The sequence below is a fragment of the Kryptolebias marmoratus genome, linkage group LG16 (assembly GCF_001649575.2).
Source record: "Kryptolebias marmoratus isolate JLee-2015 linkage group LG16, ASM164957v2, whole genome shotgun sequence".
Lineage (NCBI taxonomy): Eukaryota > Metazoa > Chordata > Actinopteri > Cyprinodontiformes > Rivulidae > Kryptolebias > Kryptolebias marmoratus.
Genome location: NC_051445.1, coordinates 16,351,178 through 16,374,201, shown reverse-complemented (window position 1 = coordinate 16,374,201; position 23,024 = coordinate 16,351,178). Strand labels below are relative to the sequence as shown.

General features: G+C 44.7%; 4 protein-coding genes across 4 annotated transcripts; 3 read left to right on the top strand and 1 right to left on the bottom strand.

Annotated features, from left to right (window-relative positions):
• Window positions 1-737: 737 nt before the first annotated feature.
• On the top strand, window positions 738-5,061 carry LOC108249055 (transmembrane protein 222). The gene is made up of 6 exons (XM_017438195.3): window positions 738-930; window positions 1,151-1,235; window positions 3,479-3,510; window positions 3,593-3,689; window positions 3,800-3,930; window positions 4,704-5,061. Exons 1-6 carry the CDS (start codon window positions 812-814, stop codon window positions 4,789-4,791), a joined length of 552 nt encoding a protein of 183 aa, XP_017293684.1. The 5' UTR covers window positions 738-811; the 3' UTR covers window positions 4,792-5,061.
• A 560-nt stretch (window positions 5,062-5,621) lies between these two features.
• Window positions 5,622-10,124, top strand: tpbgl (trophoblast glycoprotein-like). The gene is made up of 2 exons (XM_017438187.3): window positions 5,622-6,096; window positions 7,416-10,124. Exons 1-2 carry the CDS (start codon window positions 5,834-5,836, stop codon window positions 8,392-8,394), a joined length of 1,242 nt encoding a protein of 413 aa, XP_017293676.1. The 5' UTR covers window positions 5,622-5,833; the 3' UTR covers window positions 8,395-10,124.
• Window positions 10,125-10,609: 485 nt separating this feature from the next.
• Window positions 10,610-15,677, top strand: kdf1a (keratinocyte differentiation factor 1a). Its single transcript, XM_017438173.3, has 4 exons — window positions 10,610-11,163; window positions 12,255-13,279; window positions 13,661-13,735; window positions 14,926-15,677. Exons 2-4 carry the CDS (start codon window positions 12,274-12,276, stop codon window positions 15,009-15,011), a joined length of 1,167 nt encoding a protein of 388 aa, XP_017293662.1. The 5' UTR covers window positions 10,610-11,163; window positions 12,255-12,273; the 3' UTR covers window positions 15,012-15,677.
• A 396-nt stretch (window positions 15,678-16,073) lies between these two features.
• On the bottom strand, window positions 16,074-18,220 carry nr0b2a (nuclear receptor subfamily 0, group B, member 2a). The gene is made up of 2 exons (XM_017438174.3): window positions 17,628-18,220; window positions 16,074-17,542 (listed from the first exon to the last, which is right to left on the bottom strand). Exons 1-2 carry the CDS (start codon window positions 18,160-18,162, stop codon window positions 17,301-17,303), a joined length of 777 nt encoding a protein of 258 aa, XP_017293663.1. The 5' UTR covers window positions 18,163-18,220; the 3' UTR covers window positions 16,074-17,300.
• Window positions 18,221-23,024: the final 4,804 nt, after the last annotated feature.

Genomic DNA, 23,024 nt, shown 5'->3' with positions numbered 1-23,024 from the left:
ATTTACCTGTGTTTACTTTTATTGTGGTCATTTATAAAGCTGTTGGTTGGTTAAACTAATTATCATTATTCATAATAATATACTGGAACAAAAAGTCATAGCTGAAAAAGCGTTTCATTATTCAGTTTTTATTTATGTTAGACGATGATCCGATGCATGTAAAATTAATAAGGTGACGAAACACTCCGGTGGCCCCCCCACCTAGAAAATGAATCCGGCGCCACTGCCACTATCCTGCATGTTTTCCTTGTTTCCCTGCTCCATCACACCTGATTCAGTGGTTAAATCACCTCTTCTTGTTCTGCAGAAGCCTGTTAATCACCCATTGATTCAAATCAGGTGTGTTGGAGCAGAGAAACAAGTAAAACATGCAGGATAGTGGCCACCAAGAACCAGGATTGGACACCCCTGGTGTAGATACACAGAATAGGTTACCTATAAAGAAGGACAAACCTTTTGCTTTTGCATTCATAGAGGGTAAAACAACAATATCACCATCATCATCATTTTTATTTATAAAGCGCTTTAACATCAGCCACAGCTGAAACAAAGTGTAATAAACAACAGTAATAATTAAAATAATACATAAAATAAAGTGACAAAATTAAGTGCACAATAATGGGTTAAAAGCCAAGATAAAACCCAATAAAATTACACAAATATAATAATAAATAAATATATTTAGTAGAAAATCTGACTGCCGCTGACCGTAAACGCAACAGAAAGACAACGCGCAAGTAAAAACTGCGTTGCGTTCACGGACCGCGCGCTTCCGCCTCCGCGCTGTGCGTCACCCGACTGAAAGGCTGTGATGGCGGAGGTGGACGACAGCGACATCATGATGACTTACCGCGGCGATTTCCTGAAGAACGAGCGGAAGAGCAGCCGCTACCCTCACTGCATCGTGTGGACGCCCATCCCCATCCTGTCGTAAGCAGCTCCTCCATTAATCCCGCTCGTGCTAAAACAAAAACGTGCCTTTAATTTGTCTCTCTGTGTGTGCAGACTCATTGCTATTTTCTCTCCAAGCAGATTAGCCATAGGAGTTAATTTCCATTATTATTTAGTTTTTTAACCACACGGTCACTTTAAATGCACATTTGTTGCGTAAATGCACACAAACGAGCGCGTTCTCCCCGACACCTTGCAGGTGGGTGCTCCCCTTCATCGGTCACATGGGCATCTGCACCTCTGCTGGAGTCATCCGGGATTTTGCAGGATCCTACTTCGTCTCGGTGAGTTTTACGCCTGAAGCTTTGGCAGGCCGTTGTGTCATATAATTAAAACCCAACACCACAGTCAAATATCAGTGAAAACACTCCTCCAGCTCCAAATAACATCCTAACAGGAAGAATACACAATAAATATATCTGTACTAACAGGCTTACAAGTAAACTGTGGCTAGGATTGTATTAGATCAACTAAGATGTTTAAAAACTGGGCCTTTCCACCGTAGCTCAGAAATGTTTTGACATTTATTTGGACTGAACATGTCCTGTATAAACACATATCTCGAGCTTTCTAACTATCTACAGTCAACACTTCAGATATCTTAAAAACACACTTCCTCATAAGAGTTACATCACTTTCTTCTTTCACATTTATTGGACTTTTAGCTCCACGTCGCCACAAATGCGTCCTTATCCGGCACGGGCATTGTGGATATCTGAAATTATTTATTTTAGAAAGAAATATTTGCATTTCAGACCTCTTAAGTCCCAATTTTATTTAGTCTGTTTGATGTTAAAGCGACACTCCGTGGCTTCTGTCGTCATGTTGAGGCCAGTTTTTTGTTCCAATCACTTATTGCTTTTTTTTTTAAACAGGTCGAATAACGAATACCAGATATACGACACTGTAGTAGGTAAACGCTGGAATATTCAGAATCGTACTGGAGATATAAGAGATAAAAAAAACAGTGTAACAGAGAGGATTGTAGATATCTGAACGGGGAGATTCTCCCAGGTAGGATTTCTGTTTTTAGTTAAAAACACTTTTCAGTCCAGAAAGCTGTTGTTGGACGTCTGACTCAATAAATGGCGTCTGAGACGTTTGAAATATTGATCTGAACGGGACAAACGGCACTCTGGAGAGCTGAAATGTTCATTCTGAATTCAGGATATCTGTGTTAAAGATCCTCTTCAAGTATTAAATTATAAATTGGCTTGCCATAAAGTCACTGCCGTCCTGTTTCTAGTAACCCAACATGTAGATTAAATTAAATTTATGTGATTATTTTAGTATTATTAGTTATTTTTATAGACAATTTGTTCCCAGATTGTCATGATTTGAGTTATTTTCTTCTGTGTTTGATTGTCTTGCTTGTTTTTAGTTGTTTTTCTTTCGTTCCTTGTTCATTTGTTCTTGTAGTTCGGCCCGGTTTCATGGCTGTTTGTACGTTCTTGTTGTTCGGTGTGAGATCAGTGTTCTCGTGCGTTCCCTGCCGCCGCCGCCGCTCACCTGCACCTCAGCTCAGTAGTTTTCCAGTCAGCCGGCCACGCCCGCCTGCACCTGCCCCTGGTTTGGTAATCGCTCACCTGGTTCCACTTCCTCGTCAGCCGGGCCCTTAGATTCAGTCCCCGCTGGTTCCTCGGTTCTGCTTCTTGTTGCCGATCCGGGTGTTGTTTGTTCAAGTCCTGCTCCATGTGTTCCACCTCGTTTTTTATTTTTCCTCCTTAACTTTTTGTTTTGTTTGCTGCCACATCAGGCTTTTCTTTTCCTTTATGTTAAAAAGAAAAATCTGTTTTGTTCCTTCAAGATGAACCTGCATTCTGGTTTTGCTTCACCGATGGGCCTTTTTCTTTCTTTCTTTTAGTTTTTTAGTTATCATCGGGGTCCAGGCCCCTTGTAGGATCATAAATCTTTATCTTGTTGCGTCCCTAACAGCGTTTGAAGGTTAGTTTACTTTACAAAGTGCCCCCTCCCAAATATAAGCCAACTGTTTTCTTTTATTGTCTGTTTAGAATGACATGATTAATAAAACTATGGACGATATACCATTTACTGCTTTTAGAAGGAAAATACGCCAATGAATGAACCAATCCATCAGTGGTTTTTTTATGTTTTAAAAGAGTTTTTTGTGGTCTATTTGTGCCCCCAAGCTCTGATATTCTGACATGAGTCAGAGAGTTTAGAAACCCTCCAAAGTTTATTCTATAAGACATCTTAGAGCCTCCTCCGTGGTCGAACTTTGCTAAGTGTTGGACAGAGCTTTTAACTTACACTTGCAAACAGAAAATTTTATGGCAAAGGGAAGGCCAGAAAACCCAGTTTAACACAATACCAATAATAGCTTTAAATTAAATGAAAAATCAAATAAATAAATCCAAACCCACAATCACTTCATCCAAAAAGAAAAAAAAAGGTTTTTATTTGTTGAGAAACTGCTTCAGTCTCAATCTAGAATAACAGCAGAGTCCAGTTTAAAGTTGAAGTTCTCTGACAGGAGTTTCTGATTTATTATTTTATTTTTCCCCAGGAGGACAACATGGGCTTTGGTCGGCCCACAAAGTAAGAACTAAAGTGTAGTTTTGCTGACATTTCGGCGAGCTCGTTGTTGAAGCGGACTCACTGATCAGCTGCTGGTCTGCAGGTACTGGAAGCTGGACGTGGACAAAGTCTGTGGGAACGGTGCCGCCACGTGGGACCAGGCGGTGCATGACGCCTCAGAGGAGTACAAGTGCAGGCCGGTGTGTCGGGATTTAAAGGGATTCTTTTTTTTTTTAAACTAACATGCTGTATGTTGCTTTATCGATATTAATATATATTTTATATTTTCCCTCCTTTGTTGTAATTGAAGCACAATCTGTGCTTCGATAACTGCCACTCCCACGTCGCCATGGCCTTGAATCTGATGCGCTACGACAACAGCACCTCCTGGAACATGGTGAACCTGTGCGCGCTGTCGTTCGTCCACGGGAAACACGTCAGGTGAGTCTTTGGCTCGCGTTGGGCCCCTCGTTCCGTCGTTGGAAGAATAGTCATTTTTAGGACGTCAATGTCTAAATGTAGAAGCGTGGTGCCAGAACAGCAAACCCCGAAATGCATCTTTAGTTGGAAACTTTTTGATCCAAAGTTCTGATCGTCCTGGTCATGTTTGGTCGGATCACAGTCAGGTAGGATTAATTTGCCCAAATTACTCATGTTGGTGTTCAAACACAAAATCTGAGATGCTTGAGAGGATTTAGAAAGTAAAAAAGGGGCACGAGAGGAACTTATTTTGCAGGCGGGAGTTAAAAGATGCAGTAAAACTTCAATTTACACACACACACACACACACACACACACATATATAGAAGGTATATTTATTTCATGCTCTGCTGCTGGATTCAAGCTGTATTAAGAGACATATGGCCCAGAGACATCCCCCCTCTCACCCCCCTCCCCCCATTATTCTCTGCTGACCCACATAGAGAACAATGCTGCCACAGTTTGCGCATGCACTCCCACGGCACAGGAGACGTTTAAACAGAGGGGGAGTCGTGCAATTCATCACTGACAGCGGCGCTCCCGCCTGCGCCTCAGCTGGAGGTCACCTCTCCGCTGGGGGCTCCCCGCTCCGGCTGGGCGGAGGGGACAGCGGGACGTGGGCCTGTTAGCTGAAGGGGGCGGATAGCTGTGTGTGTGTGTGTGTCTGTGTGTTTGGTCTCCCAGGGCATACCTGTCAGACGCTGACCCCCCCTCCCTCTTTTCCGTCCTTGCAGCTGGGCCGCGCTCCTCAAGACCTGGCTGCCCTTCGTCATGCTGTGCGGGGTCCTCGCCACCTTCCTGCTGACACTCAACCTTCACTAGGGGAGCGAGCAGCGCGAGGAGACGGCTGTGGTTCCGCTTCGCACACGGTCCGTGACGCGAACGGTGTGTGTTGGCGGGACGGTTGTTAGTACAAAAAATCCCAGACGAAGGACTCCAGGGTGTTTTGTAATCTGAAGGAGAAACATTGAGGGGGACGTCCTGCTGGATGTTGTTTCGAAATAATTGATATATTTTTGTTGCTGTATCATTTCAATGAGGCACACTACAAGCTCAACACATCCTTCCTTTGCAATATATCCAACTACACACGATGGGCTCTGTGTCTTCGTTTTTTCTTAATGAGTGTTATTAAAGATAATGATCGTCTCCACATGACAGCGCCAGAGGAAAGCATATAGGGGAGCTGCGTTTTTCATGAATGGCGACGATGAATGTAATTCCAGACACTTTTCTGTTAATCTCAGTGATGAATCGGTACGAAACGATTCGCCCTCATCAATTATTTGTCCGAGAGAGACGAGCCGCTACCAAATATAGAACGATGGTGTGAGAAATTGTCGTATTGGCCTGCTTTGAATCCCTCTGCTGTGTGATGGAAGATGAGATAAATGTCTTTTTTTTTTATTGTTATTTATTTCCAGACAGAAACCGAATGCTTTCCAATTGTACAACCTCATGCTGGAATGTTTACTGAGTTGTAAATTGTTCGTAAAGCTGTGCAGTGAGATGACCCTTATTTATTGTTGTGTATTTGTTTAAAACTTCTGTTGTTGTTGTTTGTTTTTTTTAGTTAATAGGATTATTAGACTGTGGTGTATGCTGTGGAAACCCTTCCTGTCCTCTGTACCTTTAAGGGAACCACGTACCCTTTTTTTTTTAATCCAGCAGATTCTGTGTGATATGAGCCATCGATTTATGGGAACCCTTGTTTCCCCACAGTGGAGCAGATGAGGAGGCTCCAGCGCAGGAACAAGCAGCGTTTCACACTTTTGCAGCGTTGAATTTGTTTGAGAGCGAGAAGGGTCACATTTCCCCCTCCGCTGCCGTTTTTCCTTTTCGACTTGGCTCGCACGGGTCAAAGATGTGCATTTTTGCGCTCTTCGTGTTTTGCGGCGTTCTCCTCGTCCGCGCGCCCTGCTGGTGCTTGGGCTGTCCTCTCGGCTGCGAGTGCTTTGCGGTCACCCACACAGTGAAGTGTGTCTCCAAGTCTCTGCTCAGAGTGCCACAGCACGTCCCGGGATACGCCAGGACCGTCATCATCACCGGCAACAACATTCACCAGATCAGAGCCGATTCGTTTACAGAGCCGGAGAATGTCACTAACATCATTTTAAGCAATAACAGGTGAGAATGTCAGTGTGTTTTGTTTCCTCAGTTATGCATATTAAGCACGACTAACTTTGTTTGTGTGTGTACATAATAAATAACTAATGGCTTTATCAGTGAATGTGCCTTCTGTTTCTGAGATCTGTTAGACTATCAGAAAAACATGCAATATTATCAATACTGTAATGATACTGGATGTGATAAATGCATTTTCAGCATTCCTGTCTTTTTTTTTATCAAATTGCTTCCAGCACACACTGTGTTTGATCATATAAATCATGTGAACATCGAGAGAAATGAAAGTAATGGTAAAAAAAAGCACTTTTCCAGTCTTTCTAACCACTCAAAGTGCTTTTAAACTGCAAGCGTCACAAGCTGCAGATTAAGGTATCATCTCACTTGGCTGCAACTGTTGAGGGCTGGTCGGAGACATGAGACTGTGAGAAAATACACAAATTTTCCCTTGGTGTCACCCTGAACGACATGTTTGGGTGAACTCCCAGAGAAAATCAGGCCAGAATTCACAGAGAGTTCACACATTGTACATACGGGCAAAAAAAATCTACTTCTAACACTCTAGACCAATGATTCCTAAACTTTTCAGCAATCGACCCAGAAAATAACAGTGACACCCCAACGATTACTGGGTGAAACATATACATTTTTGTACGCCAATAAAACCAAGGAGTAAGGACAACACAAACAGCCTTAACAACCATTATCTCATTTTTATCCATTTATGACTCCTGATTTTGTGTCTTATGGCAAAAGTATGCAACTAGGAATATATTTTTAATTCAATTTGGTTACTGAAGATCATCTTAAGACCCACAAGTAGCATTTCACAATCCACAACGAAGGAAACCTATGCTCCAGATGTAACACAACTAAATTAATATGGCTTTGAGATGAGTTTCAGATACTTGAGATGAATCTGTCGTCCAAATTTTTTTAACATATTCAAAGTTAAGGCGAGGAAAGTGCGAGGAACTTGAGAATCCCCTCAAGCATTTCGAGACATTTTGGAGAGTCCCTCATGAATGCCGTGGGCAATTTGTTGCCAAGAGTTGCAGCCCAGTGAAATACTGGTTTAACTTGGGGTTCAGTGACTTGGAGTTCATCCAGCTTGCCAAACATTTTAGGGATGCAGATCATGAATGTATGGCTCTTGGGAAACAATAAACTATCATGTACTGCAGCTTTGTGTTATTGATATTGCACACACTGATGTTGTGATGACTATACCAATCATAAAGTCACACCCGATGCGTTTCCACTCAGTGAGAGTGGTCTGAAGTGTGTGAGAGCAGGTGTTACACTGACTGTTGTCTCTTCAGGATCACGGAGCTGGCAGCCCACGCCTTCTCTGCCTTCACCAACCTGCGCTTCCTGGACCTCAGTGGAAACCAGCTGGCACTCATCCATCCAGAGGCCCTCAGCATTCCTGGAAGTCCCCTTCAAGAGCTCAACCTGAGCCAGTCGCTGTACAACTTCACCGCCCTGACAGACCTCGCCACGGCTCTGCGATGGGGTGGCCTCTGGGGGCTCCTCCACCTCGACCTCTCTGGGAACCGCATCACCCTGCTGCCCCCCAGGATGTTCTCCCACGTTCCCAATCTGCAGCAGCTCCTCCTCTCCAACAACTCTTTGGTGGCCGTTTACAGTGGGACCTTCTCTGGCATGAATCACCTGGAGAAGCTGGACCTGACGCACAACGCCTTTGGGACGTTCAGGACCGATGCTCTTCAAGAGCTGGAGAGGCTTGGGAGTGTTAGGATCCTTCTTGGTAACAACCCATACGCCTGCTCCTGTGAGATCCATGATTTTGTGACTTGGCTAAATGAATCGAGGGTCAGGGTGGATGTGGATGCCATCAGATGTGCGTCACCGGAAGAATTAACTGACTTCCGTCTGCAAGGAATCACTGTCCAGGCCATTGGCTGTGTTGGTCCAGTCCTCTCCGAGGTGACTGACCTCACCCTGCAGAATTCCTACGTCTTCCTGGGGCTAGTGCTGGGCTTTGTGGGCATGGTTTTCCTGTTTGTGCTCTACCTGAACCGCAACGGCATGAAGAAATGGATCATAGAGACGAGAGACGCGTGCCGGGACATCCTGGAGGGGTACCACTACCGGTTCGAGATCGACTCGGACCCTCGGCTGGGGCGCATCGCAGCAGGCGGCAGCAGGTCGCAAGGGCACGGAGGACTCGATCTGTCACAGCAGCTGCCAAATGACACCTGCATTGTTCAAGAGCCCACAGAAACACAAACCAAACAGGTGGCGACCAATGCCCCCATCTTAACTCCTGATCATTGAGCGTAAAACACAAGATGGATTTCCAGTAAATGTGATGCAGTTGCAACCTTTAAATCTCTCCTTAAAAGTGCCTTTGTGTTTTTCAGGCACTGGAACATGATCTGTGAACTGTTTTTGGGTTTTTTTTTGTATCAGCATATTTTTCTTTGTCTATTTGACAAGCTATTTGTAAAGATTGCGATGAAATTAAATAATTAGCTAAAATTGTATTCACTTCAAAAAATGCTGCCAAAAAAAAAAAATTCATGTCCGACTGAAGTAGCGATTTAAGTCAACCTGACTGGAGGTCAGTCAGGCTGGTGAGGGGATTTAAATGTTTGCATCGTCACAGTTTTGGTTCTCTGTCCCTCCGAACGTCAGCCTAAGTCTATTAAACGCATCGTTTTCACTGGATTTGAGACCATTTTTACTCAAAACCGTCCTGGAGTGGAACGGGTTTTAATTAAGCTACAGCAGAAATGCAGATTCAATCATTCACCCTAAAGAGCTCAATTAGTTAACTAATCTAATTCAGCCTAAACACAGAAGGTTGACACAATTTAACATTTTAACGAAGATGAACTAGAGTTCAAACAACCACTCAAAGGAGATCAATCAGCTATCAAAACCAATCCAATCAAACTAACAGATGTTTACACCAGAAAACCTTTTATAATCAAGAAAACATTAAGCTTCTCAGATACTTTGAATTGGACTTTTGTGGAAGGTTTTAAACAATTAACATCTCAGTTGTTGTAGATAGCCTTTTGAATGACCTCAGTTTGGAGAAATAGTTTATTTCTGGACAAACTGACAAGCTATAACTCAGTCCAAGCAAGGCCAAAAATCAAAGTGGCGTCATCTTCAAACAACTCCAGACCGAACAGTGTCACAGTGGTTCATGTGATCACTAATTTATAAACATTTATGATGCTGTCAGGTTTATTTTACACAGTTATTCCTGCAGAAACATTATGATATTTCCATATAGGCCCCCAGGCTACACTGGAAGGGCCACAGCTAGCTGCCACTTTTACAAAAACAACAGAAACATAAAACCCGATGTAAATAACCACTTCATGCTAAACCGATGCAAATGTAAGATTTCAGTGGGAGTGTTTGCATGATCGGCTTTAAAAATGTGTGAAGTTGTTTTAGGATGGCAGCAGGTCACTTTGGTTGTGACCTTGCTTTGGATTATTTGTTAGATCAACAATCCGGTCAGAAATAAACTCCAAACCGAGGTTCAAACAGCTACTTACAGCAGGTAAGATACTGACAACTCTTCCGCAGAGCCCCCCTCATCTGGATTACATCTTTAACCTTGACTTTTCATGCAGCCTTCTTCCTCATATTAAGTTGAAACAATGTAAAATGATTCTACATGTTTATAAAAACATAATACCTGTAATAAATGTAATTAAAATGGTTTAAAAATGCAGTCTTAGATTTAGTTCTTACTTTAAAGTATTAGTAGAATCAGTAAATATAAAGAGATGCAGCTAGAAATATTATTAATGGCAACTTAGAGGCTTAGTGATTCTAATGAACAGACTTACTCAGTTTTAGAATAGCTCTTTATAACATTTAGTATGCTTATATTAAATAAATTATATTAAAGAATAGCCTACTTGTTCAGACTATAAACACATTAACCTTTGCTTGAAATTCTCTTTTATGTCTTTTGATTCAAAGAGAGCAGAAAACCTTCTGTGTTTTACGATTTGTTTGGGCTTTAATTCTTATTTATCATATTTTACATTTGATTTTAAATTATTACTTGTTGTTTGACTTGATTGTAAAGCTTTTTTAGTCAACTTCAGTTGTTTTTAAATGTGCTATATTTGAAAAAAATGTCATTGACATTGTCTTTATTGTGCATTATTGTTCATAATGTCATTTGCATTGTTATATTTGAACAAATATAGATTTACACATATCCTAAATAAATCATTTGTCTATTTAATGTTCCAGTTCTGTGCTCTCTTATTGAGACTGCAGTGCTGCTGGCATTTTATTTATTTTTTTTTCTATGTGAGGTGCCCCCTGCTATTTCTGCTCCCAACCGTGCGTGATTAAGTGCACGCGCGCCGGGAAAATGGGGCAAAACGAAAAATACTCTTCGGAAACACACCTGCCGGCCGAGCAGCTGCGCGCCCGCACTGCGCATGCTCCGCCCGAGCCCCTCCCCTCTCTGCGCTCCCTCAGCGTGTGTGTGTGTGTGTGTGTGCGCGCGCGCGGCTAATTAGCCAAAAGCGCATTTGTCAAAATGTGCGACGTTTTCGTCAGGAACTAACGAACAGCCCGGGCTGAAGAGAGAACAATTTAGTACGTGACACCTTTTCTTCTTTTTTTTTGAGTTTCTCTGCGTTCATATCCGGGGCCGGAGTGACGTCACGGCTCACCTGTGGGTGGGCGTTAGGCTCTGGGGATTAGCTGTAGCCGCAGGTAATAGCTAAACATTGGGAGAGAGGCTGTTCGGCAGCGCGGGAGGCTCCGTTTTTGTTTATTTTTTGTTTGTTTTTTAACCCGAATGAGACACGAATGAGCGGGGTTGTGTCGTTCGGTCGCGGCTCCGGACTCCGGGCTTCAGGTTCTCAGAGTTTGTTGTTCGGCGGATAAACAACAGAAAACACCTGGAAGTCCGTGTAGAGGTTTCGACACCCGTCAGTCTTTTTTTTTTTTTCTTTTTTTTCCTCCGTCTGAAGTGCCAGCAGCCAGGTGTTGCCTCTGAGACTTCCGCGGTTCGCTCTCTGAGCCTCTTGTCCACAAAGAGCTCCTTCTTATGCGGTAAGTTCGGCAAAAGTCAAATCAGACCGAAAAAACAGCTTAAACCACCGAAACCAGAAAGCAGAGCACTCGGTTTGATTCTGGAGGCTAAGTGTTTCCTTGTAATGCTGTTTGGTTCTGATAAAACCACAGAGTTTAAAAGTGAGGAAACATTTGTGTTTTGTTTTTTTTTTCCCTCTCTGCCTCTGTAAAATCTGACTCCACAGAGGAGCTTCTCCAAACTTTTCACCTTGTTTTGAGATGAAACTGAAAGATGGAAACTCCCCAAGTTTCCCCTCCGATGGCAGCATCTTCCATCTGTGCCAACTTACCTGTCTGAATAAGAAAATATTTTCTAAAACACTTTATATAAACTAGGGTGACTTTTAAAAAGGTGCCGTGTGTGCAGGTTATTTATCACCAAGGTATGTCGTATGCAGTAGAGACTGGTTTACATTGATTTATTTTACTTAAAATGATAACATTTATTCAGTAGAGACATAAACTCTGTGGCTAAGGCTATGAATTTATTAGAAAAAAAAAGTCTCATTACCTTCTCTGTTTTTTTTCTGTGCAAGGAAAAAAAAGTCCTGTTCACCATCCAAACATGCTCCTGAAAGTTTGAAATGTATATTTATATTTTGGCCCAGTCTGCACTCCTCCTTGATACGTTTTAGAGATATTTATTTTCTTTGTCCGCTCTGTTCTGGCAGAAATACTGAACTTCTCATCCCACGCCACCGGGTCACATTAACTACAGGTCAAAATACAGAGAGAGAATATTATTGGCTTAATTTTTAAAAAAAAAAAGAACAACAAAATAATAGTTTTGTCTCGGATTGTGCTCACAGTTTCCTTTCTGTTATTAACCATTTCATCATACGATCAAAGGAAATTGGAAAAAAAAATTTAAATCTGTTTTTTCTCATCAAAATCTCAGTTTGTGCGTGGACACGAGGTGCGAACGCAGCAGAAAATCTTTGTTTTAGAAGTTTCTCGTTCTTGTGTGGGATGGGAAGACCCGGGGGTTGAGAAGTACAAAATCATCAAAAACGGGAACCCTGAAACGAGAGCTTTACGCCAATCTGTAAGCTGTCCTGTTTCCCCCCCAGGTTCCAGGTTTTTTGAGCCATGCCGGGCCAAAGCACGGGGGCTCCCCAGACGTCCCGCAACCACAAGCCCCACGCCTCCAGGACGGACAAGTACAGGCAGAACCGGACCATATATCGGGAGAGCACGGCCAAGCAGAACTCGTACAAGAATCATCACGGGGAGCAGCACAATGAGCACCCCAGGTACTCGGAGAACAAATACAGCCGCAGCAAAGGGCACCCCCGCAACGGTACGGCCCGGAGCTCGGAGACGATAGGCTTCATCCCAGGGTCGGCCGACAGTGCGCCAGCCAGCCGGGCCACGTGTGGCTCCTGCGCCTCCATGGGCTGGAGCAGCTGCAAGGCTCTCATCTGCTGTGTACTGACCTGTGGATTTTATGGCAGCCGGGAGCCCTGTCTGCCCGTTAACGAGAGCTCCACGGACCACCCGCCCAAAGCAGGCAGTGAGCCTCCGAACGGCCTCGCTATGACCAACCCAACCTGTGGCATCCCCCTGGAGTCCAACAAGCCCACAAAGACTACCAAGCTACCCCCAAGCGAGAGCTTCCGCTACCAGGATGTGCGCTTTCGAGGGGAGATCGTGAACTACCCGGTTAACGCCCCCAAACGGACCCGTGCGCCCGTCAAGGGGGAGAGCCAGCGACCGGTGAGCAACACCAGCCTGCTGTCCAACGACTACGATCTGGACGAGCCATGCGACAGCACGGACATCGACTCGCTCATCACCAAGAAGCTGCTGGAGCTCTACGCCCTGCATCAGATCGAGGAGCTGGCCAAGTGCACGTCTGACTCGTCCTTCTCCCGCAAGACCAACGAGATCAGCGAGCTCATCTACAACATCGCCCAGAACTACAACCTGGAGGAGCAGGAGGCCGAGTGCAAGCTGGTGCACGGGGTCATCCGCATCAGCACGCGGAAGGGCAAGAAAAAAGGCAGCCACCCGTCGGCGGGACACCGGCCCAACGGCAGGAGCGACGGGACCCTCCCCGACAGCGGCAACGAGACCATGACCTGCAGCAGCGAATGTAAGGCGCTACGTTTATTTATTTATTTATTTTTGGTTAACATTAATGAGTGACGAAGTGGAGATATTTATGGTCCAATTCCTCTCTGATCTGGCTGTGAAATGCTAAATATAACAAAAATCTGACCGGTCTTCCCCGTAATGACTCACCGTGTCTGTTGGAACGCTGCTTGTATAGTTTGGCTCAGCGCTGTCAGCCCTAATACACCAAGCTTTTACCAGGCGAACGGCCTGTTAACAATCTTAATCTGAGGCAAGCTGATACAAGCACACACAGTAGACTGCAAAAAGCAGGTGATCAGATTATTCCTCACATCAGAGCCCTTTAACAGCCGCCCCGTCTGCTTGAGTTTATTTATTTTTGTGTGTGGGATTCTTGCAGATCCAGAGGTGAAAGTGTCTGAGCAGACGCCGTCAGACGAGCTGGCCCGGAAAATGAGGCATTACAGCGAGAGAGGTGAGTACATGCGGGGAATTTTCCATGACAGGTGTAAAGACCCTTTTGTGTCGTTTTTTCTTTTTTTCGTGGGAGGAATCAGGATATCACGATATGGAACGGTGCGTTAGGCGCCGCAGTCTCTGACTGTCGTAGTCACTGGGGTATAATTACCACCCTGACGTGTGAGTCAGCGTGGGGGCTCCGACTCATTGTGCCCCCCCTTTTTGCAGCTGCAGGCCCGTTCTCACCTCCTCCTCACTTTCCAGTAACATACCTGTCTTTAAAAAAACCCGATAAAACTGCTCTGCATTCCTGCCCCCTTTTCTTCCTGTATTCCAGTCCCCTCCTCCGCCACCTAATGCCTTGCTGCCTCTTTATCCTCCTCCGACTCAGCAGTCATGCTACACCACCTGCAAAAGCAGCAGATCGAGTCCCATTTAAATACGTGCCTCGTACTGTCTCCTGATTTATTATGTATTTTAGCAAACGGCTTGAGTTACAGAAAGGATTACAGTGCAACAGGCCCCTTTCCCCCCCTTACTTGCTCTTTTGCAAAGAAGCAGTTGAACGGTGTCCTCTTACACGTCTTTGAATGAGGGTACAGCACATTGTGTTTTCACAACTTCTCACATCCAGGCCTGGGATTATGTCGTTTTTAAACTCAAACAACATCGGGGCACTTTCACGAAGCCTCTGACCGTTCACAAATCGCTCACTGAGCCAGCAGCACCTGGCACGGAAAGCGAGCTTTCAGAAATGAGGCGAGCGCCGCGGAACCAGAAGAGGCGTGGAGCCGAACTCCGCTGCGTTGGCGATGAACGACTCACTCGTGTAGTTTTCAAAACAAAGTGGATTCAGCTGGTTTAGCAATCCTTCTTGACCAAACTTTTGAACTAAATTCAAAGTCGTGTCATCACCCGTCTTTTGTTTATTGTTGTTTGGGCGTTTAAATCCCGCGTCCGAGTTTGTTGCACGGACGGTGCATCATCCCTGCATCCCATCTTCGAGGCGGCTCACCTGCTCACACGTCGACCGTTACGGCCCGCCCGTCGGCGGTGGGCTGACTTCAACCCTTCACCTCCCCTCAGATCCCTCAGAGTTCCCGTCGCGATAGCAGGAAGGCGTCTCGGTCCCGGCTTCAAACGTTTTGTGCCTTTTTGTTTAGTTTCAATAAGTGATTTTTTATTTATTTTCTTCTCCTTCATCAGCGTATTCCTCCAGCACCGCCACAGCCTACTCGCCCTACCTTCACGACACGGGAACACACTCCTCAGCAGCTCCTCTGCTTATTTAAAGGAGGAAATTTAAAAAGTAAAACAGTCTGTATTGATAAAACGATGTAGCCAAACAGACAGTCTTAGTCCTCTGCTGTCGTTTATGCTGTTACTGAGCGGAGCACCTTTCCTTGGATAGTTACAGTTCTCCTTTTAATGGTCAAATTGTTATTTGTTTTTTGTTTTTAATGACCAACAGAGGAGACTTTTTTTTTTTCTTTTTGTACCCCGCAGAGGGTTGTAAAGTTTTATAAACTTGTATACAGTGTTTTAAGTTTTAGAAAGTGACAAATGACTCCACTGAAAGCAAAAAGAGCAGTCAGAAAGCCCGAGGATCAAGGCTTATGGCGGGACATAACCGTCCTCATTCTTGTCTTTGTTTCTGTTTTTACAAACCGTGTTGTTCTCTGTGTGCAAGCCTGTTGTCTTCTACCATTTCTTTAGACTGCTGACATGTGTTTTTTTTTAATTACTGACCTTTAAGCTGTATTGTTACGTGGATAAGCCATATTTTTGATGTAAATACTCCTAAGTCATTATTACTTTGTGCCATTTGGTTTCTGTTTTTTTTTTTTACATCATGCATTAAGTCTCGTTTTTAATAAAATAAAAAACCCTCATTGCTTGTTAATGCTTTTCAGGTGGTTTTAATAAAGAGACATCTTAATGTGTGGTAACAAAAGCTACATTTATCTCTCTTCTCTTCTCCCAAAACAAAACCAAAATCCTAAATTTAAACTCGAAGCTCGGCAACTTTCAGCACAAGCCTTCGACTCCCACATCAACACGTCTTTGTAAAAAGTTTTCTCTCCTCAGCCCACGTTTCCATTTTCTTTTTTTGTTTTGTTTTATCTGGGATTGTTGTTAGGCTCGTCTCCCCGAGGTCAGCGTCGTAGCAGGCAGGCTTTTTCCGCCCTCAGCAAAAGGAGGAACTCGTTCAGCTGGTTCTGACAGAAAAGGAAATAAAATCCCGGGGTTTGTCTTTGTCATTTATTGCTGAAGGAAGACGCAGCGCAGATAACACAGCCTGCTTTCAGGAGCACGTCCTGATTACAGTAATTCAACCAAGAAGAATTGTGTCAATTATTGTACGTTTATAGAAACTCGTGACCTCGGGTTTGGAGTTTTGCTTTCTTTGAGACGAACCCTGTTGCTTCGGCTGCCCGCAGACATTTAGGAATCAAAGCTGCATTTTAATTTCCTTCCATTAAACTTGAACGGCTGCTGTAAATTTCCAGCTGTGGCCTCATTTTAAGTCTTAGTGCTGTAAAATCCAGCAGGTGGCAGAACTTTTTTTCATCAAGACGCTCAAATCCTAAACGTTTACCCGTTTTGACTTCAGCTGAAAGCAAATGCAACAAAATGGCTACCTAACTGCACTACAACAATCAGTCAGTTCTGCATTTGAATGTATCTGTGTCCTTGATTTCAGGCGTTTCAGACTCCCTCTTGTTTGTGTCACTGTTTCCCTGCGTAACCCCGTTTCCTCTGGCTCACTGCCCCCACCAGCACATTCCTGTTTTACCTGTACGAGTCGTCATGTAAAGACACAGTTTCACAACTAACATACCGCATGGGAGGATGACTCAGGAGCCTACTTAAAAATAAATAAATAAACAAAGCATGCAGGTTGCTTGGGTTTTTCTAGCGTGCTTGATTTTGCATTTGCACGTTGCTTTTTTTACTTTATGGGTCAGGAAATGTGATGATTATGTGCTTGTTTGTTTTTTTTCCAAGTCTTCTAAGCAAACTTCTAAACTTCCAATATTTGCCTTTAGAGGGCGACACACTACCAGATAAAACAATGCAACATTTAACCCATTCTCTTCAGGGCTGTGGGAGTAAGATTAAACTGCAGACGTCTTTGAGAGACTTTTACGGTTTCCTCCTTGGACTCGTGGGGTTTTTACAAGAATTTTGGAAGAATTCAGTCGAGCAATCTTTGAGCACAACATGTCAGTGATGATGGATCATGGCTGAGGGTGTTCAGATCCGCTCACCCGTTCGAACAGACTCGAGCCGAACTCTCACCACATTCGTGTACAAAAATATATTTATCAGAAATCCTCTGTAAACGAACACTTATTTACAACGATGAAATGAGAGAAAACAGTTCTGACACTGGATCGAGTAGACCGACAGAGAAGCACCGGCTGCCACATCTTTGTTTTCAGTGGAGGAACTCTGCTCAGGTGGGGCCAAAGTGACCTCAGCTGCAATGTAAATGTAAGCAAATCCACACCCCTTTTCACGTGAGCAGGGCAGGGGGGGTCGGGGGTCACAACAGTTCATCCTGAGGACCACCCCTCCTATCTGCAGAAGAGCATGTCGACCAGCAGCTCCAGCAGGTCAGCCTGGCCTATGACGGGCCGGAAGAACAGTTCTGTGATGAGGCTGGGCGTGACGCCCTGAAGCATGGAGGCTGTGAGGAGGATCCGAGCGAAGCGCTCCTGGTGTCCAGGGTGGAGCAGCCGGACCACCTCGCTCAGGGCGTGCTGCGCCTCCTGCTGCAAGCCCTCCACAAACGGGCTCGCCTTTAAATCCGGCACATCTGTAGATGGCAAAAGCAGAGTTTTTGTCCGATTCGTTCCAAACGCGGACCGAAAGAATGCGTCACAAATCCAATTGATACGTACCTGGGTTGAATATCGTGGTCCCTTTCAGGTAGGCGTACTCCTTTGGGCTCAGGTCCAGGCTCCAGAACTTTTTAAGACAGCACTTGAGTTTGCTGACCCCTGCCATGGTGGGCTGCTCCCGGCCCGGGTCGGGGCTCTCCTGGTGGTTCAGGAGGATCTTCTTCAGCATGCTGTCGGCGGGGATGTCCGTCACCTCGAAGTCCACATGCTCTTGGGCCAGACCCAGGATGAAAAGAGGCGCCCAGCAGCTTTTGAGGAGCGCGAACCGGTCGCTAGAGGGCAGCTGGTTAAAAGCCGGCAGGTTCTTTATGAAATGGATGGTTTTTACCAGAACCGCGGAGGCTTCTTTGCAGACCACAGGCGGCCTTTTTAGGCACACCCTCCGCCTCATCTCACAGTTGCATCTGTGAGGAACTGAGCTGTGGCTGAAGGTGTCTCCCCTCGGTCTGCTGTTGTCCATTTGACTCAGGATGTTGAAGAGGATGGGATTCAGAAGCCTGTCGCTGCTGGCCGTGCAGTGACACGGATTGTCCATCTTTGAAGTGGCTGCTCTCGAGGCAAGTGTTCTCTCACAGGATGTGCTCGTTATGAGCTCGCGGGCGCTGCTGCTCCCTCCAGTCTCCCTCGAGTATTTATAAGGCCAACCCTCCCTTCTTCGTGGACCTTGAAATGTCAATACACCCTATGTGAAAAACAACCATGTGCTCTGCCAGGTGACTGCTGGAATAACCCTGGGAAACAGATAAGCTTTTCTCAATGAGGAGTAGCTGCCGGAGTAACGCAGGGCTATCAAAAGGGATTGGCCTTTATCTTGGAGCCGGTGTCATTAACCCAGGCAGTACCAAGCTACCAAGGACTGCAGAGGTAATCAGCCCCACACCGTGTCACTGCACCCGCCAGCTCACACCTGTAGAGCTGGAAACGGGCCAGAGCGCGAAGGAGGCCGTTGACCCTCACGTCACGGCCCCAATGAATTCAATTCTGTTTAAGTGAATGCTTCCAATCTGGAAGCAGCGGGAGTTTTCAAGCAAACTTAAAGAGGTACATGAGATTTATTTGATTTTGGGTTCTTTAGAGAGGGTTATGAAGAGTTTGCAGTATGCCTTACATGATTGATCTCAGTTTGGGGTTCAGCGCTGCGCTCCATTTACCTCGAAAGTCCAAACTCGGATCTGAGAACATCACACTCGACTTGGCTGTAGGTTTTGCTAATTGTCGTGCTCGGTGACCAGGCTACCTACCTGTTGGCAGTACGAGCCGATAACAACGGATTTCTCTGCATCCTAAGCAACCCAAACATTGCAGCAACAGGTTCTCCAACAGAGCTTGAGCGGTTCTGTGTGTACGACCGAATTACCGAGATTCAAACCGACGGAAGTGGAAATTAAAAGCTCGTCACAACTAATGTGACTTTTCACGCAACAGGCAGCCGTATTGGATTTTGAGGTGGGAACCAGTCAGGAATCTCCAGCTTTCAGGGGCGTTGCAGTCGATTTCTATGACTTGACACCTTGGAAAATTTGGACTTCTGAGGACAAACGGACCGCACCATCGCTCTGACTGGACTGACCTGCTAGCAGCTAGTCCGACCGCAACCAGGACCAAAGTGGATTGCTGAAGTCTTAAAACAACTCCTTACTCGCTAGTTTCATTAAGATTCATGTAGACACTGTTTTATACACCTTTACATTACAGTAAGTTCTGCATTCTACCTTTTTTTGCACTCCCAAGCAATTCAAAAGTGATGTCAAAGTGAAGGTTCAGAGCGTCTGCGTTTAAATGCTATAAATAGAATTGAGGCTGTTGTTTTAGGACAGCAGCAACCTGAATTGGCCTTGGCCTCACTTGGACTACCTGTTAGCTTGTCAAAGTGGGCAGTGAGGTCATTTAAAGAGCTATCTACAACAGGTAAGACATTGTTCATAGCCGTGCCTCAGCACCCCCACTTCAAAAGATCTGAACTGTTCCTTTAAGAAAACATTACATGGAGCAGCCCCAGTGTTAAGCTACACGCTGACAAGCTAACAGGAAAGAAATGAATAAGGGGAAAGCAGAAAAGTCCATTTCCACTTATTACTGAAGCCCGTTGGTGCTGGATTCCACTTGGATGCCGGACTGAAGCGAAAACTTGTTACCATGTGAAGTTTAGGCCAAGGTCAAGAGATAAACGTCACAGCTGGTCAGGGTCAAGAGCAAAAATAGGTTCCGATTATGTGGATTATTTCTGATAGGGGCTTGATTATGGGCTGAAAATGTAACAGTGATTCATTCATTACCAGTTGAGATTTTGAACCATTTATCACACGATGCATGTGTGTATGGAAAGAAAACTGGGTCAAAACTGACACTGTTGGCATTGCAATTCATCAACAAAAAATAGGCTTCTGTTTAGTTTGTTTAAATGTAATTGTAAGTTCTCACAAATATGTTTCAACTCACTCAGTTATTTTTATATATATATATGTATGTGTGATGACCTGCATGGGTATATTCAGGCCAAAAAGAGAGGAGCAGCACCCTCTGTTGATGACACAGGTTTATTTTAAACATATGTAGTTCACCACCTATCATGCCAGAGTTTTAAACTAAGATCACATCTTTAACCTGTTTTGGTCAAATCTTGTAATGTTTTACACACCTGCAAGTGATACTGCGACAGCTGCACATTCTGTTAGCGCTCTCTGTATGTGTTGGGAATGACCCTCAGCTACTACTACAACACATTTAGCTCGATATCTGTAAATTCACCAACTTATAAGCTTGTTTTTTTCTCGTTTCTACGGTCGATTAGCTGTGGTAGCCATCTTCCATTAGGCTGAATCCAAAAGGCAGCGTGGTAGATGTGCATCCAGTGATCACTTTCTGAGAGTTTCATTAAAATCCGTCTGGAGGCTCATTAGATATTTTGCTAACAGACACAGGCAACTGCATTATCGTTGGCCTCTCGGTGATAACGATGATAAAGGAATTGTGTCACATTTTCCTAATGATTCTTTCAAGGAATGAGTACAGAGAGTGACGAAGTAAAACAAACACCCGGTGACTGGTGCTGCCACTTGTGTCTGGTGTTTATAATCTCTTTATTGCCCTTTTACACTTGGTGACTGACCTTGACTCCGCTGCTCAGCGGTTTACATCATCTCCTGAGACCTCCACTCTGTGGCACTTTAGAGCCTCTCGGCCGGCGTCCCGTCAAATAAAAGCAGCGTTCCGGCCCCCACGCTGGTATTTGGGAATGAGGTAAAAAAAAAAATTTAAAAACTTTTTACTGTTTGGAATTCATGGCGTTGGATGTCTGAGCCCGAGCAGCTCAGTTTTATTACCGTTTAGTTTATTTGTGACCGTAATAAAGTCATTTGCTTATCTGCCTCAAACCTCGGTGCCAGGCACAGGAACAATAAAAGATGGCGGAAAACCCTGAACAGCCTGTGACACACACAGGCACGGTGACTCTTGACTTTGTTGGTCAAACAGAAAGAGTTTCAAAACACAAACATCTGTCGCACAAAGTCTGTAATGCACATAGTAAAACTTGGTCTGTTTGGTAATAATCACATACACAAGTTTGTATCTCTATCCTTATTAGTACCATGGATTGACTTCCATCCTTTTCTGTAGCCTGACCCTAACCCTTACCCTGAACCCCAACCATTAGCAGTACATACCTAACCCTAACCTAGACTCAATTCACATCCAAGTCCTAAACCCAACCCCTAACCTAAAATTGGCGTTCCACCATAACAGGACCGGGCTTTGGTCCCAAAAGGCCTTTTGCCCTAACAAGGTAGGTGTATATACCAGAAGAAGTCCTAAAAAGGTAACAAAAACCAGTTAAACAAACCCCTGCACGCACAGATACAGGCAAAAACACTGTCACTTTCTGCTTTCAGCATCAAGCGATAAAAACTGCCCGCAGTGTTGTCAACAACAGGCTCCGGGTCGTGCAAATGGAAGTTGATGCTACGCTGCGCACCGAGCGGTGGGGTAACTAAAGCCCGCTTTGTGTGCCGTGTCTCTGCGGGGTGTTTGGACCAGACAGGACTCGTTTTAACAACCGAAAGGGCTCAGGTAATGAAAGAATGTTCATCATATGTGACTTATAACATGTAAACCAAGGTAGGCAGCCCTGGTCCTGGAGGGCCACTATCCTGCATGTTTTACTTGTTTCTCTGCTCCAACACACCTGATTTAAATCAATGGGTGATTAACAGGCTTCTGCAGAACATGAAGAGGTGATTTAACCACTGAATCAGGTGTGTTGGAGCAGAGAAACAAGTAACACATGCAGGATAGTGGCCCTCCAGGACCAGGATTGGAGACCCCTGATGTAAACGTATCATTTTTAATCATGACGTAATACAGAAATGTGCTTTGTTTTTTTTGCACGTCATAAAAAGTGATGTTTGCCTTCATGAAAACACGTAAAGTCTGGAAACTCGGTTCTCATTCACAGACGGACCCTTATAGTTATCAGCTTTTCATCTTGTCCAATAAAATTTTGTGAGAAAGTTTTTTTTTTAATATAATTTTGTTTTGTTTTCATCTCCACACACGCAAAAAAATACTGAATGCCAGTCCCTTAAACTACTTAGCCTCACTTTTGACACAGAGTGAATATTTATGCACACCATCGTCACCCAAAGGGGATAAATCCCACAGCTTCAGAACCTGATATAAAAACAATCTGATAAATCTTAGTGGCGGTCCTCGGGCCTCATGAAGCATGGCGAGAGCTGTAAACGCCTGCGATAAGGCCTGTGTTTATAGAGGTGAGGAGCAGGCAGAGACGGGCACGGAGGACAGACGCTTATTTCTGCCAGGACATAAAACGTCCTTTGTTCTATAAGTGGAACACCTACGGAGTTCTCAGATGAAGGGAGCCAAGAAGTCCGATTAAATATGACGCAACCCAAACAGGACCCACATTTCTCTGCAGCTTAACGTGGAACTGCATCGGTTTTTTAGGTCGAGTTACCCGTAACTCAGTTCGCTGGCCTCTGAAGAACCGGCTCCTGTTGGCCTTGCTTCCTCTCGTCGCAGTTTTCCCACTGGGTCAGTGAACTTGCCGCGCTGTGCGTGGCGACCACTGCATGGCGAGCGCGACTCTCCACGCCGCCAACGTCCGCCCGGCTTTGTTCTATGGGGTCGTCAACACAGGGGTCAGCGAACTCCAAGTTGAAAATGAAGTTCTTGGAATTTAATTCAGTTGTTGACTCCTAAAAAATGGGGATTGTGTCAGATTATTTTGAACTTTCACTGACTTATCACGGGTCGGGAATTAGGTCACCAGTAAATCCACAACAAAAACAATCACATACGCCGTATTTTATCACAAGCAAGGGGATCGTTGCACAATCGTTACCAGCACGTTCAGTGGGAAGGTCAGAACAAGCAGCA

Excerpts from the sequence above, each read along its gene's own strand:
- tpbgl (XM_017438187.3), top strand. The coding sequence starts at position 5,834 with ATGTGCATTTTTGCGCTCTTCGTGTTTTGCGGCGTTCTCCTCGTCCGC. Across the intron at positions 6,097-7,415 it reads ATCATTTTAAGCAATAACAG|GATCACGGAGCTGGCAGCCC; the intron begins GTGAGAATGTCA and ends TTGTCTCTTCAG.
- kdf1a (XM_017438173.3), top strand. The coding sequence starts at position 12,274 with ATGCCGGGCCAAAGCACGGGGGCTCCCCAGACGTCCCGCAACCACAAG. Across the intron at positions 13,280-13,660 it reads CATGACCTGCAGCAGCGAAT|ATCCAGAGGTGAAAGTGTCT; the intron begins GTAAGGCGCTAC and ends GGATTCTTGCAG. Across the intron at positions 13,736-14,925 it reads GAGGCATTACAGCGAGAGAG|CGTATTCCTCCAGCACCGCC; the intron begins GTGAGTACATGC and ends CTCCTTCATCAG.
- LOC108249055 (XM_017438195.3), top strand. The coding sequence starts at position 812 with ATGGCGGAGGTGGACGACAGCGACATCATGATGACTTACCGCGGCGAT. Across the intron at positions 1,236-3,478 it reads CAGGATCCTACTTCGTCTCG|GAGGACAACATGGGCTTTGG; the intron begins GTGAGTTTTACG and ends ATTTTTCCCCAG. Across the intron at positions 3,511-3,592 it reads GGCTTTGGTCGGCCCACAAA|GTACTGGAAGCTGGACGTGG; the intron begins GTAAGAACTAAA and ends GCTGGTCTGCAG.
- nr0b2a (XM_017438174.3), bottom strand. The coding sequence starts at position 18,162 with ATGGACAATCCGTGTCACTGCACGGCCAGCAGCGACAGGCTTCTGAAT. Across the intron at positions 17,543-17,627 it reads GACCACGATATTCAACCCAG|ATGTGCCGGATTTAAAGGCG; the intron begins GTACGTATCAAT and ends TGCCATCTACAG.